The 14287-nt window shown below is 41.0% G+C and overlaps 1 protein-coding gene across 3 annotated transcripts in view; it reads left to right on the top strand.

Annotated features, from left to right (window-relative positions):
- The first annotated feature begins 4859 nt into the window (after nucleotides 1-4859).
- The window catches only part of SLC25A17 (solute carrier family 25 member 17), a 52312-nt gene continuing 42884 nt past the window's right edge, over nucleotides 4860-14287 (top strand). Inside the window, exon 1 of one of the 3 annotated variants that reach the window (XM_029205530.1) lies at nucleotides 4860-5025. In XM_029205530.1, coding sequence (XP_029061363.1) covers nucleotides 4972-5025 — 54 coding nt within the window. In that variant the 5' untranslated portion in view covers nucleotides 4860-4971. The remainder of the gene's footprint in view (nucleotides 5026-14287) is intronic. The other 2 variants (XR_003791134.1, XR_003791133.1) reach the window with 2 other exon arrangements.

The following is a 14287-nucleotide window of genomic DNA, read 5'->3' as shown; positions in this document are numbered from 1 at the left end:
TTGTAGTATTAATTTTGGGAGAAGTTTGAATTAATTGATACACAAAGAGGGGAATCTAAATTCCTAATCCAGCATGAACTAAAAAAGTTGATGAGATTCATGGTGGTTCTTCTTTGTGGAGTTCTCAGCATTGTGAAAGATGCATTGTTCTATTCAGCTCTTAAATACTGCAGCCATGTCCCCACCTCTCCTTATTCCTTCCCTGTCCTCCAAGGATAAAGAAAATGATAAATTTTTTGTTGTACATCCAATTCTTATATTAAATGAGGCTAAGTCCAGGCACTGTACCAGGAATTGCTAGGTTTCTACTTATTTTTCAATGTAAAGTGCTAGTTTAAAAGCAGTTTCAGGGGATGAGACCCTCTGTACTTTGCTTATTTGAAGAATCAGTGGTAGGAGCAGTGAAGTAAATTCCATGGAATACATTTCTGAAATAAGTAAGTTGATTCAAGTTTTTACCCTTTGCTGTATGCAAGCAAATAGAAATGCATCTGTTAAGTGAGAAAAAGCTGTATGCTGATTATGCTTTTTAAACCCTTTAAAAATACTCAGCATATAAACTTGAGTGTGAGCTTGCTGGTGTTCTTTTTGTTAATATGTGTTCTCCTTTCTCAAAATTTCCAGTGTGTGCTGTAATTTAGGACCAGCTGCTTCTGGAATTTTCATTTGATTTACACATTACCTAAGTACATTCTAACATTGCACATATTACCATACGTGGGTAAAAGTAAAATTGGTCTGAAAATGTATCCTGTGCTTTTTAGAGTTTTAAGTTAATACAAAGTACATCTTCATTTTTGTAGAAACTGAACATCATTTCTAAACCAGAAATGTTCTGTTCTTGTGCCAATGATGCTATAAGAAGGAAAGCTAAAGGACTTTTTTTCTGCTTAAAAATATATAGTTAGGGGCTTCCCTGGTGGCGCAGTGGTTGAGAGTCCGCCTGCCGATGCAGGAGATGTGGGTTCGTGCCCCGGTTCGGGAAAATCCCACATGCCGCGGAACGGCTGGGCACGTGAGCCATGGCCGCTGAGCCTGCGCGTCCGGAGCCTGTGCTCCCCAACGGGAGAGGCCACAACAGTGAGAGGCCCGTGTACTGCCAAAAAAAAAAAAAAAATATATATATATATATATATATATATATATATAGTTAAATGAGGGGTTTAAAAAAAAAAGAAAAACACATGGCGATCTTTGTTCCTGGCTGATTCACAGTGATCAATGGCATCATTATTTAAATAAATAAATATATATATATATATATATATATAGTTACTGGATATTTCTAGCTACGTTAAAAATAAAGTGTGGCTTCAGACTGGATATTGACTCTTCCCACCACCACTCCCCTTTTTTTCAGCACATGTTCTATTTCTTTTATGTCTCTATATCACTAACCCTAAGGTATTTACTAAGCACAGTAGACTTTAGATTATACAGTGTTAACAAGGACCCCTAAAAATATATTAGCTTAAGTAAAATAGAGCTTTACATTTCTTCAGGTAGCAGTTCAGAGGTAAGCACTTGTGCCGTATTTAGAAGGGAGCTTCCATTGCTGTGTTCAAAGGTGCTTGCTCTGGTGCTCATCTAGCCCCCAAAAACTGGAGAAGGCACCAGGGAAGTGTATGCTGAGATACTGATGCTAATCCATGGAAGTAACATTCTGTCCTCATATCCCATTGGTCATTTTTGTTTTGAGACAATATTTAGCTCCAAGTAAACCTAGAAAATATTCCATAGCTGTGTGGTCATGTGCCCAACAAAAATAATTACTACTACAGAGAAATGGAGAAAAGACCCAGAGTAACAACTAGCAATCTGCCACACTAGGAAATACTGGCCTAATGGAATAAGGGAGAAGCAGTATTTTAGAGATTTGCTCGTATCTAAAATTAATGCACCCAAGTAGGCACATACATCAGGTGAGTAGTAATCTGTGCCAAGCACTTTTATTCTGCAAGTATTGACTTGATTCTGGTAATGACCACAAGGGTGAGTACTCCTCCCCATTTTATATAGATGAGGAAACTGAAGCACTTACGTAAATTGTCCAAGATAACATAGTTGATTTGTGGAGCTGAGATTCTCATCAGGTGTGTGGCTTCAGATGTCTTTTTCCTAAATTCTATGCTCTGCTGCCTCCTCTCTGTGTACTAGGTTGCTTCTTGCAGAACTGTTCATTTAAGAAATTGAAAACTAAATGTACATTTGAAGGGCATTAGTTAAATAAGGCATATCATATCATTGGTGCTGACAATGCACCTCCACAGGGGTTTTTCTTAGTAGAAGTCTGATGGCATAATTGTGCTGTTAGTCCACTTGTGATGGGCCCAATTAGAGGGACAAGAAATAATTAGTTTTAAAAAGTTTGGTGCCGGGCTTCCCTGGTGGCGCAGTGGTTGAGAATCTGCCTGCTAATGCAAGGGACACGGGTTCGAGCCCTGGTCTGGGAGGATCCCACATGCCGCGGAGCAGCTAGGCCCGTGAGCCACAGCTACTGAACCTGCACGTCTGGAGCCTGTGCTCCGCAACAAGAAAGGCCGCGATAGTGAGAGGCCCGGGGCGCACAGCGATGACGAGTGGCCCTCGCTTGCCATAACTAGAGAAAGCCCTCGCACAGAAGCGAAGACCCAACACAGCAAAAATAAATTAATAAACTCCTGCCCCCAACATCTAAAAAAAGTTTGGTGCCGTAATTTTAAAAAATTAGTATGTACCAATATTTATAACCAATAAAGCATACTTTGGAGTGCATATATTTGGGGGCGCGTCGCCTAAAGTACATAGGAAAATATAGTTAAGGATAGCTGGTAAACTTCAAGAAGTCAAATCTAAACTGAGTAAGGCATATCGTGTTGGCAAAAGTTTTAAAACTGGATTCTAAGTATTAGGTGGAACCAGAGTAGTAAGGAGGTAAATAGAATTAGCATAAACTCGTGTGTAAGTGCTATGAAATTCTAGGTATCTGGTATATAATCAGGATGTCCTTAAGTAGTTCACTCGCAGATCACGAGGACATTTTCAGGTTGCGGTGTAAGTAACCTGACCATATGGCAGTGTATAAACAAATAGGAAGGTAATCAGTTATGGCTAGGTTATTTTTAACTATTTTGTAATGATGGTATGGGTGTGAACAGAATGATGCTAAATTTCTAGTATATCGTTTATGTAGTGTGGGACTTAGTGCTTATATAATTCAGGGAGCCCTCTTTAAGAAAAACAGTATATAATTAGGAATACTGAGATGTGAAAGTGAATGTTCAGAATGAGCAAAATGTTACTTTTAGAAATTGGAAATCTCTCAAGCATCACAACTATAGAGATAGTTCCATTTAATAAATGATATACCTATGGAATTGCTACATTTTCTGCTGCCTACTCTGATTATATGACTTTTGTGTTTTCAATAGAATAGATAATTCCATCTTGATCAAAATATTTTTTGATAGCTGGGATGCAGAAGATTTCACACATATGGACGTGCTGTCTGCTCTAGGTCATACCCGACACATGGTAATTCTGAAAAGTATTGTGTTCAATTACCATCATAAAGGGAAAGTATTTGTAAAGTGTGTTTATAAACCTGTATGCTACATAGTCCAGTTTTTTCTTGAGAGAGCTTCCAATTTAAGTAGGAGTCTGTGAGAACTGAGTCCTCTGGTTAAATTTTACAGCGGACAAGCTTCTATGTTCCTATCTTCAATTGACTTTTGGACCTGCACCTCATGTCATGACCTTAGGGAGTGGTGGGAGTATTCCTGGAAGCGATTCCTAACATAGGATGTCTAGCAGTAACCTGTATTAATACATATAAATATCTCTAAATCCAACTGTGTGCCCAAACTTTCTTTTAACTTAGCTGTCGTCACTGTAGCACCACTGTAAATGAAAGGGAGTTTAAGTGGAAAGGGATCTTAACCAATAGCATTTAAAATATTGTATGCAAGTTTTGTGAAAACATGACCAGGTAAACATTGTTGGGGCCCTTTCCTGGGAGTAAATGTGATAAAGGGCGTAAAGCACTGGGCCTGGCTGTAGCAAGCAGTCAAGGACTATCAGCAAAGATATTATAAAAGTAAACTTACTGGTACTGAAACATGCAGACGCACAAAGCTATGGTGGTCGAGTAATTGTGGGTGAGGGGTACAATGTGATTTTTCTAGTTCTGTGTAGTTTGGGTTTTCGCTTTGTAACATGGAAAATTTTTTTCGGTATTTTATAAAGTACGTCTACGTAAATTAACTTTTCTAATCCTCACGGTATTAACACTTGTCATTCCACAAAGGAGGAAACCAAGAGGTCAAATGATTTTCCTGGGTGCCTACTAGTTTGTCCCCACCTCCATCTGATCATTTTGATTTCCTGAAGCTCAAGTTCTCTTCCCACCAGGGTTTTTCAGAGGGGAGAACCTTGCCCAATCAACATTTATTTCCTCTTAAATAAAATGTGACTAAAAATACTAGCGAGAGCAAATACGAGTAAAGTCTCAAAAGAGAAACAGGAAGATGAGTCCCCCATCTTGCTTGTCTCCATCTTGTCTTATGGAGAGAAGTGGAGAAAAATGAGGCTGTCCAAGTTTCCTGAAGTCTCCAGTGTTGCAGTAGGTGTGAAGTACGACTGGCCAGGTCCCGAGAACGTAGCGGAAGTCGAAGTTGACCCATCCCGTACTGAATTTCGGCCCGACCCACCGCTCCGCGTGGTAGGGGCAGCACCGTGCTGCCCCGCCCCGCGCAAGGCCCGGGGACCAATCAGAGCCAAGGGGCGTTCCCAGTCCCGTCTTTCCCTCTTCCTTCCCCTGCGGCCTAAGGCCGGGAGACTGGGCGGGCGCCCTGCAACCCGGAAGTAGTTCTGGAGGAGGTGGGCCTGAGGGGTTGGAGCTGGTGACGTTGCCGCCCGGGGCTCCGGTGCTTGTTACCGCCTGTTTGCGGCTCCTGCGAGAAAACTGTGGCCAGGTCTGCGGGAACCGCACCTATGGCTTCCGTGCTGTCCTACGAAAGCCTGGTCCACGCCGTGGCGGGAGCCGTGGTGAGGCGGGATCTTTGTGCCCGGGCCACTGCGGGGTGTGGGGCTTTTCTGGGGCCAGACCGGGATATGGCTGGGGGGGGGGGGATGAGAAGCAGATCGTATCGTGACTGGGACATAGAGGAATGAAGCATAGGCGAAATGTTGCTGGAAGAATTTGGGGCGAGGCCCGACACTCACCCTCCGCCCCTGGCTACCGCTTTGACCTCTTACAGAATATCTGGGATGTAGGCAGCGGTGATCCCACACCGCCACAGGGAGTCAGGAAGAAGATCATTGCCGTTTTCTTTGCCTTCTGAAATTTAAAGGGCAGTCGTCCCCCTAAACCCACCCCACCGCACGCCCAAACTTTGTCTGACTGGGCCAGAGGAAAACCTAGGTGTGAAGCTGTGTTGCTGAATCACATTCTTAACTACAGCCTATTTTCACACACTTGCTGCAGACAAGTGGCAGTACCTAGCAGGGATATCTCTGGCCAATATCATTGGCAGGAGAAGATACTTTTTTTAAAAAATTAAATCAAGATCAGAGTCGCTGTCTACCACATATGTGGTTTACTGTGAGGAATGTGCTTGGTGCTTGGGCTTCTGGATTTCTCGCTTCCATTTGACACCACTCCCTTTTCCTTGAAACTTTCCACTCTTGGTTTGAGTAACTTCCTCTGTGGTTCTCGTCCTGTCTCTCTGCCTACCCTTTCTCACATCCTTCTCTAGCTGTCAACACGCACGTGGAGTCACTGGGACTTCAGAGGAATATCACTGACTGAGTCCTCTTCTCCTAGGCCCCCAAAAGTGCACTGAGAGCTCGTGTTCTGTGTAGGATAATGGGAGTTGAACCCCAACTCGTCACTTGTTAGATGGGTGGCCTGTAAACCTCACTTTCCTAATCTGTAAAGTGGGGGTATTGACACCTACCTCACAGAGTTGTTACGTGAATTAGATGACACAATAGTTCATGGAAGTGCCTGATTCAGGAGTCCCGGTTCATTCAGTTAGATCAAGCTTTCAGCCAGTGTAAAGGCGCTGAAATGGAAGCTTGTTTGATATGCTCTAGGATAGGCATTGGAGGCCTGTGTGTCTGGCGTGGAGGGAACGAAGAGGCAAAATGGTTTCAGGAGACCAAATTGTGTAAGAATTTTAACTCTGAGTGTGAAAGACAGCTAACTAGCTATTAGAGCAAGTTCTTTTGAGCATGCAGCAACTTGCAGATGTACATTTTAAACGTGATCACCCTGGCTGCTCTGTTGAGAGTAGACTGTACGGGAGCAAGGGTGGAAGCAGGGAAACTGTCAAGGGACTAAGATGGTAGCAGTGAGGTTGTGAGAAGTGATCATGAACCTGGAATATATTTTGAGATAGAGCCACCAGGGTTTGATGGTAGGTTGGATGTTGGGTGTAACACGATGCGAGTTGGTTGACTCCCAAGAGTTTGGGTCTTGAGCAACTGGAAGGATGATATTCCCATTTACTGAGATGGTGAAGACTGTAAAGGAGCAGCTTTTGGGGGAAAGATGAGAATGGTTTTGGATTTTGACTAGTTAAGTTTGAAATGCCTAAGAATAGTCATGAGACTAGATGAGCTAACAAAGAAATGAGTGTGGACTGAGAGAAAAGTCTCAAAGACTTAGCCTTGAAACATGCCAACATTAAGAGGTTGGGGAAATGAGAGCACCAGCAAAGGAGACTAAGGAAGGGCCACTAGGGTAGGATGAAAACTAAGAGAATGTGGTGTTCTGAGAGTCGCATGGAGAAGGGTGTAGACCAACTAGGTCAGGTGCTGCTGTTGAGTCAGATAAGATGAGGACTGAGAATTAACCATTAGATTTATCAACATGATAAATCCAGTGGTTAATTGAGAGGACTTGTTTTGGTGTATTAGGGGGGAGAATAGTGCAACAAAGAGAAAATGGGAAGATGGGAAGTGTTTGTCCTCCTTTCTCTCAATAAATGCCATTCATTCAACATCTTTACTGAGTGCTTTTTACGTGCCATGCACTGTTCTAGATGCTAGAAGTATAGTGGAGAACAAAGTCTTTTTCTTCATGAAGTTTGCATTCCAATGGGGAAGTCAGACAATAATTGAGTAAATCAAAAAATAAATAATTTTAGATAGTTTTAAGTTTTATGAAAGAAAATAAGTGTTGGCAAACTTTTTCTTTAAGGAGGCAGATGGTAAATATATAGGTGTATCGTCTCTGGTGAAGCTGTTCAACCCTGCCATGATAGTTTGAAAGCAGCCATTGACAATAAGTAAATGAATGGGCAGAGCTGTGTTCCAATAAAATCTTATTTATGAAACCAGTCAGTGCATCAAGTTGGCCCTTGGTCTTAGTTTTCTGAGCCCTGCTATAGACAGTGATTGGGGGTAGAGGTGATACTATCTCTATTTAACCTGCAAAGACATTTCTATTTTTTTTCTCTCCTGTTGCCTATTTTTCTCTTGTTAAAAGTTCTGCTTGAAATTATGCACCCTGAATTTGCAGTGGTTTTTCTTTCTCCCATAAGCTATGTTAGATTATCTAATAGATATACTTTTGTAAAAATATTTTTTTTTTCTCTTGCTTCCCTCGGGGCAGTACTGTTCCTGGCACATGTCTAAATGAGAAATTGCATTGTGTTTTGTTATTCTTTTGAATTTTCATGCCAAAGAGTGGTTCTCAAACTCTTTTTGCAAATTTTTGAGTTAAGGATACACCACACAACATGGACCCTGCTTTCTTCTGGTTGCTACCAAAGGAAAACAATTTCACCACAAACTGTCACTACATTTGATGAGACATTTGACGAGAAAAATGGCATTGCTTTTAATGGTATAGTACTGTGGTAATGAATGGCTCATGTTTAATTAAATGCCTTTGCCATGATGTTCAACCAAAGCTTTGAGATGATCCAGGAGAGCATAGTAGTTAAAAGCATTTGAATGCCTGACTTGAGCTAGGCAGCCTGGGTCGGAATCCTGGCATAAACGTCAGGATTTGGTATAAACTCCAGAGTTGCCTGGAGTAATTAGTTGTGGCTTCTCCCCAAAAGATTGTTGGGTCATTGTTTAAGATGTTGATTTACAACCTTTTTTTTTTTTTTGCGGTACGCGGACCTCTCACTTTTGTGGCCTCTCCCGTTGCGGAGCACAGGCTCCGGAAGCGCAGGCCCAGCGGCCATGGCTCACGGGCCCAGCCGCTCTGCGGCATGTGGGATCTTCCCGGACCGGGGCACGAACCCGTGTCCCCTGCATCGGCAGGCGGACTCTCAACCACTGCGCCACCAGGGAAGCCCCTACAACCTTTTTGAGTTGACATGTTTCATGTTTGCTTATTCACTTCTTCCCAGGTTCTACACTTTCTCACCCCAAGTGTGGTGTTATGTGTGCACACACACACAAACACACACACACTTTAAAAATTAAAATAAACAGATTAGTGATTTTGAGTGTTTTATGCTTCACTTTGGTATAAGTGCAGATAATCTCAAGTATTTGAAAATCAGAATTGTGCTGTTTCAGGAGAATGCTTTATCTCCAGTTGATGACTATTGTCTGATACAGTTAATGGCCTCGCATGTAAATACTTCTCAAAATTTTGAGTATAATTAGGTTTATAATTTTATATGTTTGGTTCTCAGATTAGCTTCCAAAGATAGATTTTATTTGTAGAAGTGTACATTTGTAATTAAAAGAGATTTTATTAGTCTAGAATTTGAAAAGTGAGATTGGTTGGAATTGTCTAGGGGGTTTAGATGCCAAAACAGACTTTGGAATTGTAATGATAATTATTAATCAGTAACTTTCAGGGGTCTTCTTTTTTCCCTATTGTTTATTTTTAAATTGTTTTTTCAATTTTAATTTCATAATTTGTTTTAAAAGAATTACATTTCATTGAATAAATGCTGACCATTAAAAAATTCAAGTCATACAGAGATATGAAAGAGTTCTTTCTCCTTCCACTCTACCTATTATTGTGCTGTGACTCAAATCCCAGACATACCTCTCCTTAGAACTGTGTAAGAAGGCTTATTCAGAGCACTTTTCTCCAGTTGGTATCAAAAGAGAAAATTAGGCCCAACTATCTGACTCTGTAGCTCATACTCATACACTTAACATTACAGTGGACTTTCTACCATATAGACTCACTACCTGCCTTTTAGAAGCAGAAACCAAGTAGAACTTGTTGATTTTCTGTACAAGGCCTTCTGGATATGAAGGCTATCAGTGGAAAAGTCCCTGTCCTCAGAAAGCTCTTCTTAGGTGTATAGTGGTGGCGTGGATAAGACCCCTGGTGGTACCTAGGAAGAAGTGGTGGGCTGCCCCTGTGAAGATAATGGGAAGCCCCCAAGGTTGACATATTACGAAGACTGTGCACAGTGGGAAGAGGTAAAGAAAATCAGGAAAAGGGAATGTTGCTGTGTGGCCCAAAACATCAGATATCCACTATATCATGTTGTTAAAAAGACTTGAAAAATCATTGGCTTTTTAGTATAAAATATTCTATCATATGGGTATCCCATAATTTATGGACATTTGCGTTGTTTCTAGCTTTTCACTGTGGTAAATATTTAGTATAGATGGTAATATGACCTCCCAGCACCCCATTATGAAGAAACTATGGGATTGCTTGGTTAAGTGACTTTCCTAATGTTACTCATTGATTTATAGATTAGAAACAAAAACCTAAATTTTCAGATTCAGTTTAGTTAACTCTGATTCTAATTTGTTAAATGCCAACAACCTCACAGGGTTCTGTGAATATTAATAAAATAACTTAATTAAAACAGCTTTTATACTATCTGACACATAATAGGGGCCCAATAAGTGAAAGCCATTAATATTTTTGTCCACAACTATGTTTTCTAATTTTCTATGCATCCTAACTTGTTTGAGTTAGTTAATTTAATATTAGATTTAATAATAATATTTAGTACTTATAGAATTCCCTATCTTCTCACATCTGTTAACAACTTTGATAGGTAGGCAGTATAACAAGTGGTTAAAAGTATGTCCTCTGAAACCAGACTGCCTGAGTTCAAATCCCAGCTTTGCCACTTATCACATGTGTGACCTTGGGCATGTCTCTCAATCTCTCTTGCCTCAGTTTCCTCATCTATAAACTGGGGAAGATAATAGTACTCACTTCATAGGGTTGTTTCCGAGGCTCTTAGACAAGTATCTTTATTCTCATACAGAGACAAGAAAATGGAAACAGGTATGTTAAGTGTTTTTGCCAAGATTACCAGTAAGTTATTTGGTCATAGGCCTGGGGCAAGAACCCAGGTCTCCCTTCTCTGCTACTCTTCTGTTGCTATGCCTAGCTGCCTGTTCCTTCATACTTCTTGTCTCTTTTCCCCATCCCTTTGTTTAATTCAAAACTAGCCCCTGAATATCTTTAGATTTTCAGAAAAAAAGTGACATTAAATATTACATATATACATGTATAATCAAACTGGAGGCATTTGGACATTAATTGTTCATCAGGAGCACTTTAAACCACATATCTAACAATTTAAATGTTAAGTTCTTTTTGGAAGGGTTTTCTTTTCCACAGCTGGCTCATCCAGACCCATAGTTTGAATCTAGTCAGATTCTCATAGAATTAACTTAGGTTAGTATACATCTGAGGGCGTTGTATTACTTTGGTTTAGAAACCTTAAAAGGAGGTAATTAGAAAAAGTCTTCATTGTCTTTACTTCCTTGCTGTTTTATTTCATTTAGGCTTCCACTAAATTATGATTGAATTCTTATATAGCTTTTAATCTTTAGGACTTCTTTGCCTCACTACTCATCATCCAAAATATATCTTGATATCTTGATAAACTTTTTTTCAAGACTTAGTTTTTTAGAGCAATTTTAGGTTCACAGCAAAATTGAGAGGAAGGTACCGAGATTTCCCGTGTATCCTCTGGGCACCCCCAGCACCCCCCTCCGGCCAATGCACAGCCTCCCTCATTATCAGTATCCCCCACCAGAGTGGTACCTTTGTTACAAATGATGAACCTACATTGGAACATCATAATCACCCAAAGTCCATACTTTATATTGGGATTCATTCTTGGTATTGTACATTCTGTGGGTTTGGATAAATTTTATAATGACATGTATCCACAATTACATTATTATATGGACTATTTTCACTGCCCTAAAAATCCTCTGCTCTGCCTGTTCATCTCCCCCCCTCACCCCAGTAAACTTTTTAGCTAATAGGGTCATTTCAGTTCAGTTCTCTTCATCTTAAAGGTTCTTATGTAGTCTTGATTGGAATTATTTTTCTAACTTTAATTTGCTTTGTGCCTGAGTAGTCTATGACTTAATTTTTTTTATTGAAGTAGAGTTGGTTTACAATGCTGTGCCAATCTCTGCTGTACAGCAGAGTGACTCAGTTATACACATAGAGACGTTCTTTTTGAAATATTCCTTTCCATTATGGTCTATCCCAGGAGACTGCATATAGTTTGCTGTGCTATACAGTAGGACCTTGTAGTTTATCCATTCTAAATGTAATAGTTTGCATCTACCAACCCCAAATTCCCAGCCCATCCCTTTCCCTTCCCTGCTCCCCCTTGGCAACCACAAATCTGTTCTCTGTGTTTGTGAGTCTGTTTCTGTTTTGTAGATAAGTTAATTTGTGCCATATTTTAGATTCCACATATAAGAGCTCTCATATGGTATTTATATGACTTAATCTTTTTAAAGGAACAAATATGGTAGAATAGCTGAAAAAGGGATTTGGAGTAAGACATAACTATCTGTGTCATCTTGGGTCATTTATGTTTTCTTTCTGAACCTGAGTTTTCTGAGCTATAAAATGAAAGCAATAACACTTTACTTACTGGGTTCTCTTGAGAAGCAAATGTGGTAACACTTGTGGAGTACCTATTACAATACCTGTAATAGTGTAGTAAGGCCATAATTATTCGTTTCTTTTTCAGAGATTTTTTTTTTTTTTTTTGCGGTACCCGGGCCTCTCACTGTTGTGGCCTCTCCCGTTGCGGAGCACAGGCTCCGGACATGCAGGTTCAGTGGCCATGGCTCACAGGCCCAGCCGCTCCGTGGCATGTGGGATCTTCCCGAACCGGGGCACGAACCCGCGTCCCCTGCATCGGCAGGCAGACTCTCAACCACTGTGCCACCAGGGAAGCCCCTCAGAGATATTCTTGAAAATACAGTATTTGTACCCAATTTTAGAAATTCAGTGGAATTGAAATTTTCTCTCATCTTGTATAGTCAACTGTATCCATTCACTTGTAACAGATGATCTCGGCTTTTGCTCTAGATAAAATAGAGGCTACTTGGGATGAGCTTTCTAACGTTTCTGTTTTTTCTATTACAGAATCAACTGCAATTGTACCCAGTATTTCCTACATTGTGCTGATCTCAGGAAAAACAGATGTGGCTGGTCTCTGCTATCTTGATTCGGCCCCCCCCTCCCCCCCGCCCAACTTACACTACCCACAGTTATCTTTTGGGACTTTGCTCCATTCATTTTCACTTCTTTCCTATAGCTTTAATCTTTTTCCATTGTTTTTCCCTTCAGCCCTGACCTGTAATAAAGCCATACCAATCGGGTCTACACACTGCCTTCTTAGGTGCCACTCATTCTCCTTCCCTTTATGCTAAGTTTATTTAATGACTATCTGTACTTCCTGCCTCTCCTCCTCATCCTACTCTGATTGCTGGAAGTGCTCTTCCATAGGCCATCACTGACTTTCTGCTGACTTAGTCTGCTGACTCTTTTTCCATTCTTATTTGATTCGACTTCTTTGTAGTATTTTACACTGTTGACCCTCCTACCTTCTTGAAGCTCCTTCTGAAAGAGCAGTTATTCTTTTTTAAAAATAATTAATTTATTTATTTATTTTTGGCTGCATTGGGTCTTCGTTGCTGCGCATAGGCTTTCTCCAGTTGTGACGAGCGGGGGCTACTCTTTGTTGCGGTGTGCGGGCTTCTCACTGTGGTGGCTTCTCTTGTTGTGGAGCACGGGCTCTAGGTGTGTGGGCTTCAGTAGTTGTGACACACGTGCTCAGTAGTTGTGGCTCGCGGGCTCTAGAGCACAGGCTCAGTAGTTGTGGCTCACAGGCTCTAGAGCGCAGGCTCATTAGTTGTGGCACATGGGCTTAGTTGCTCCGCGGCATGTGGGAATCTACCCGGACCAGGGCTCGAACCCGTGTCCCGTGCATTGGCAGGTGGATTCTTAACCACTGTGCCACCAGGGAAGTCCCTTTATTTTTTACTAAATGACAGTTGCTCTTTTGGAAGGAGTGTAAGTAACCGTTGCTAATTTTAGGACCCTGATTAATATTGAGCCCCACTGCTAAAAAATGCTGTAAAAAGGATATATAGGAAGCAACATTTGTTGAATGCCAACTGTGTACTTGGAATGATGCTGGGTCTTTCCATAAGTTAATTCTCACTTCTCACAGCAACCTCCACATTTTTTATTGGTCCCCAAATTACAAATGGGAAGATTGAGGCATGGAGATTTGAAGTAATTTATTGTACAGTATGTACTGTAGCTGGGACCAGAACCCCAGTTTATTTTATTCCAGGGCCCATGCTTTTTCCGTTGGGCACTCAGGTGTGTTATCTATTAAGCCTTTTGTTTAATTTGTGTATCTTTGAATGGGTATGAGAGTTAGCTTGTTTGTTGTATCAGGGGAAAGACTTACATTAACTCTGATTAGGTGAATAACATTTTTGAATGTGAAAGCCACAATAAGTGGCTTTCATCTTTGGAATTTCATTAGCTCCAGATCTACCACTGACCGTGTATTTTAGTTGATTTCTTTTAAAAATAACCTTCTGTCCAGTAATGCCATATACTCCATCAGGAGGTGCTGTACACTGATTTCATTTGTGCTCCTGTGACTCAACCACCATTTCTGGACTCCTCTGGAAATTGACTTTGGAACTAGCATTGCATTTTTTTGGATTATTTTTCATCCTTCAAGGGTGAAGTAGCATTTTGGGAATGGTTGAATTTGGTTAGTAGGCCATCATTGTTCGTACTTAAAGGGCGTGATACTCTGCTTCTATATTTATGTGTGTCCCTGTCTGTCATTCCCATAAGATGGCACACGCTCACAGAGCCAAGCCTTGACCGAGTTTGCCCTACTGTTTCCTTCTGACTTTGTGGTGTTGGGTGCTTCAGTTCAACACCACGTGTGTCTGTGTCAGCCAGATTAAAAGGTGGACTGGATATTTATTGACTGCATATTTATTTGGCTGCGCTGGGTCGTAGTTGCAGCTCTCGGGATCTTCGTTGCTGGTGCAGGATCTTTTA

Source organism: Monodon monoceros, unplaced genomic scaffold, assembly GCF_005190385.1.
Source record: "Monodon monoceros isolate NGI ecotype Baffin Bay Population unplaced genomic scaffold, NGI_Narwhal_1 Super_Scaffold_6, whole genome shotgun sequence".
In the NCBI taxonomy this organism is placed as follows: domain Eukaryota; kingdom Metazoa; phylum Chordata; class Mammalia; order Artiodactyla; family Monodontidae; genus Monodon; species Monodon monoceros.
The sequence above is the reverse complement of the archived record's forward strand: the minus strand, read 5'-3'. Positions and strand labels throughout refer to the sequence as shown.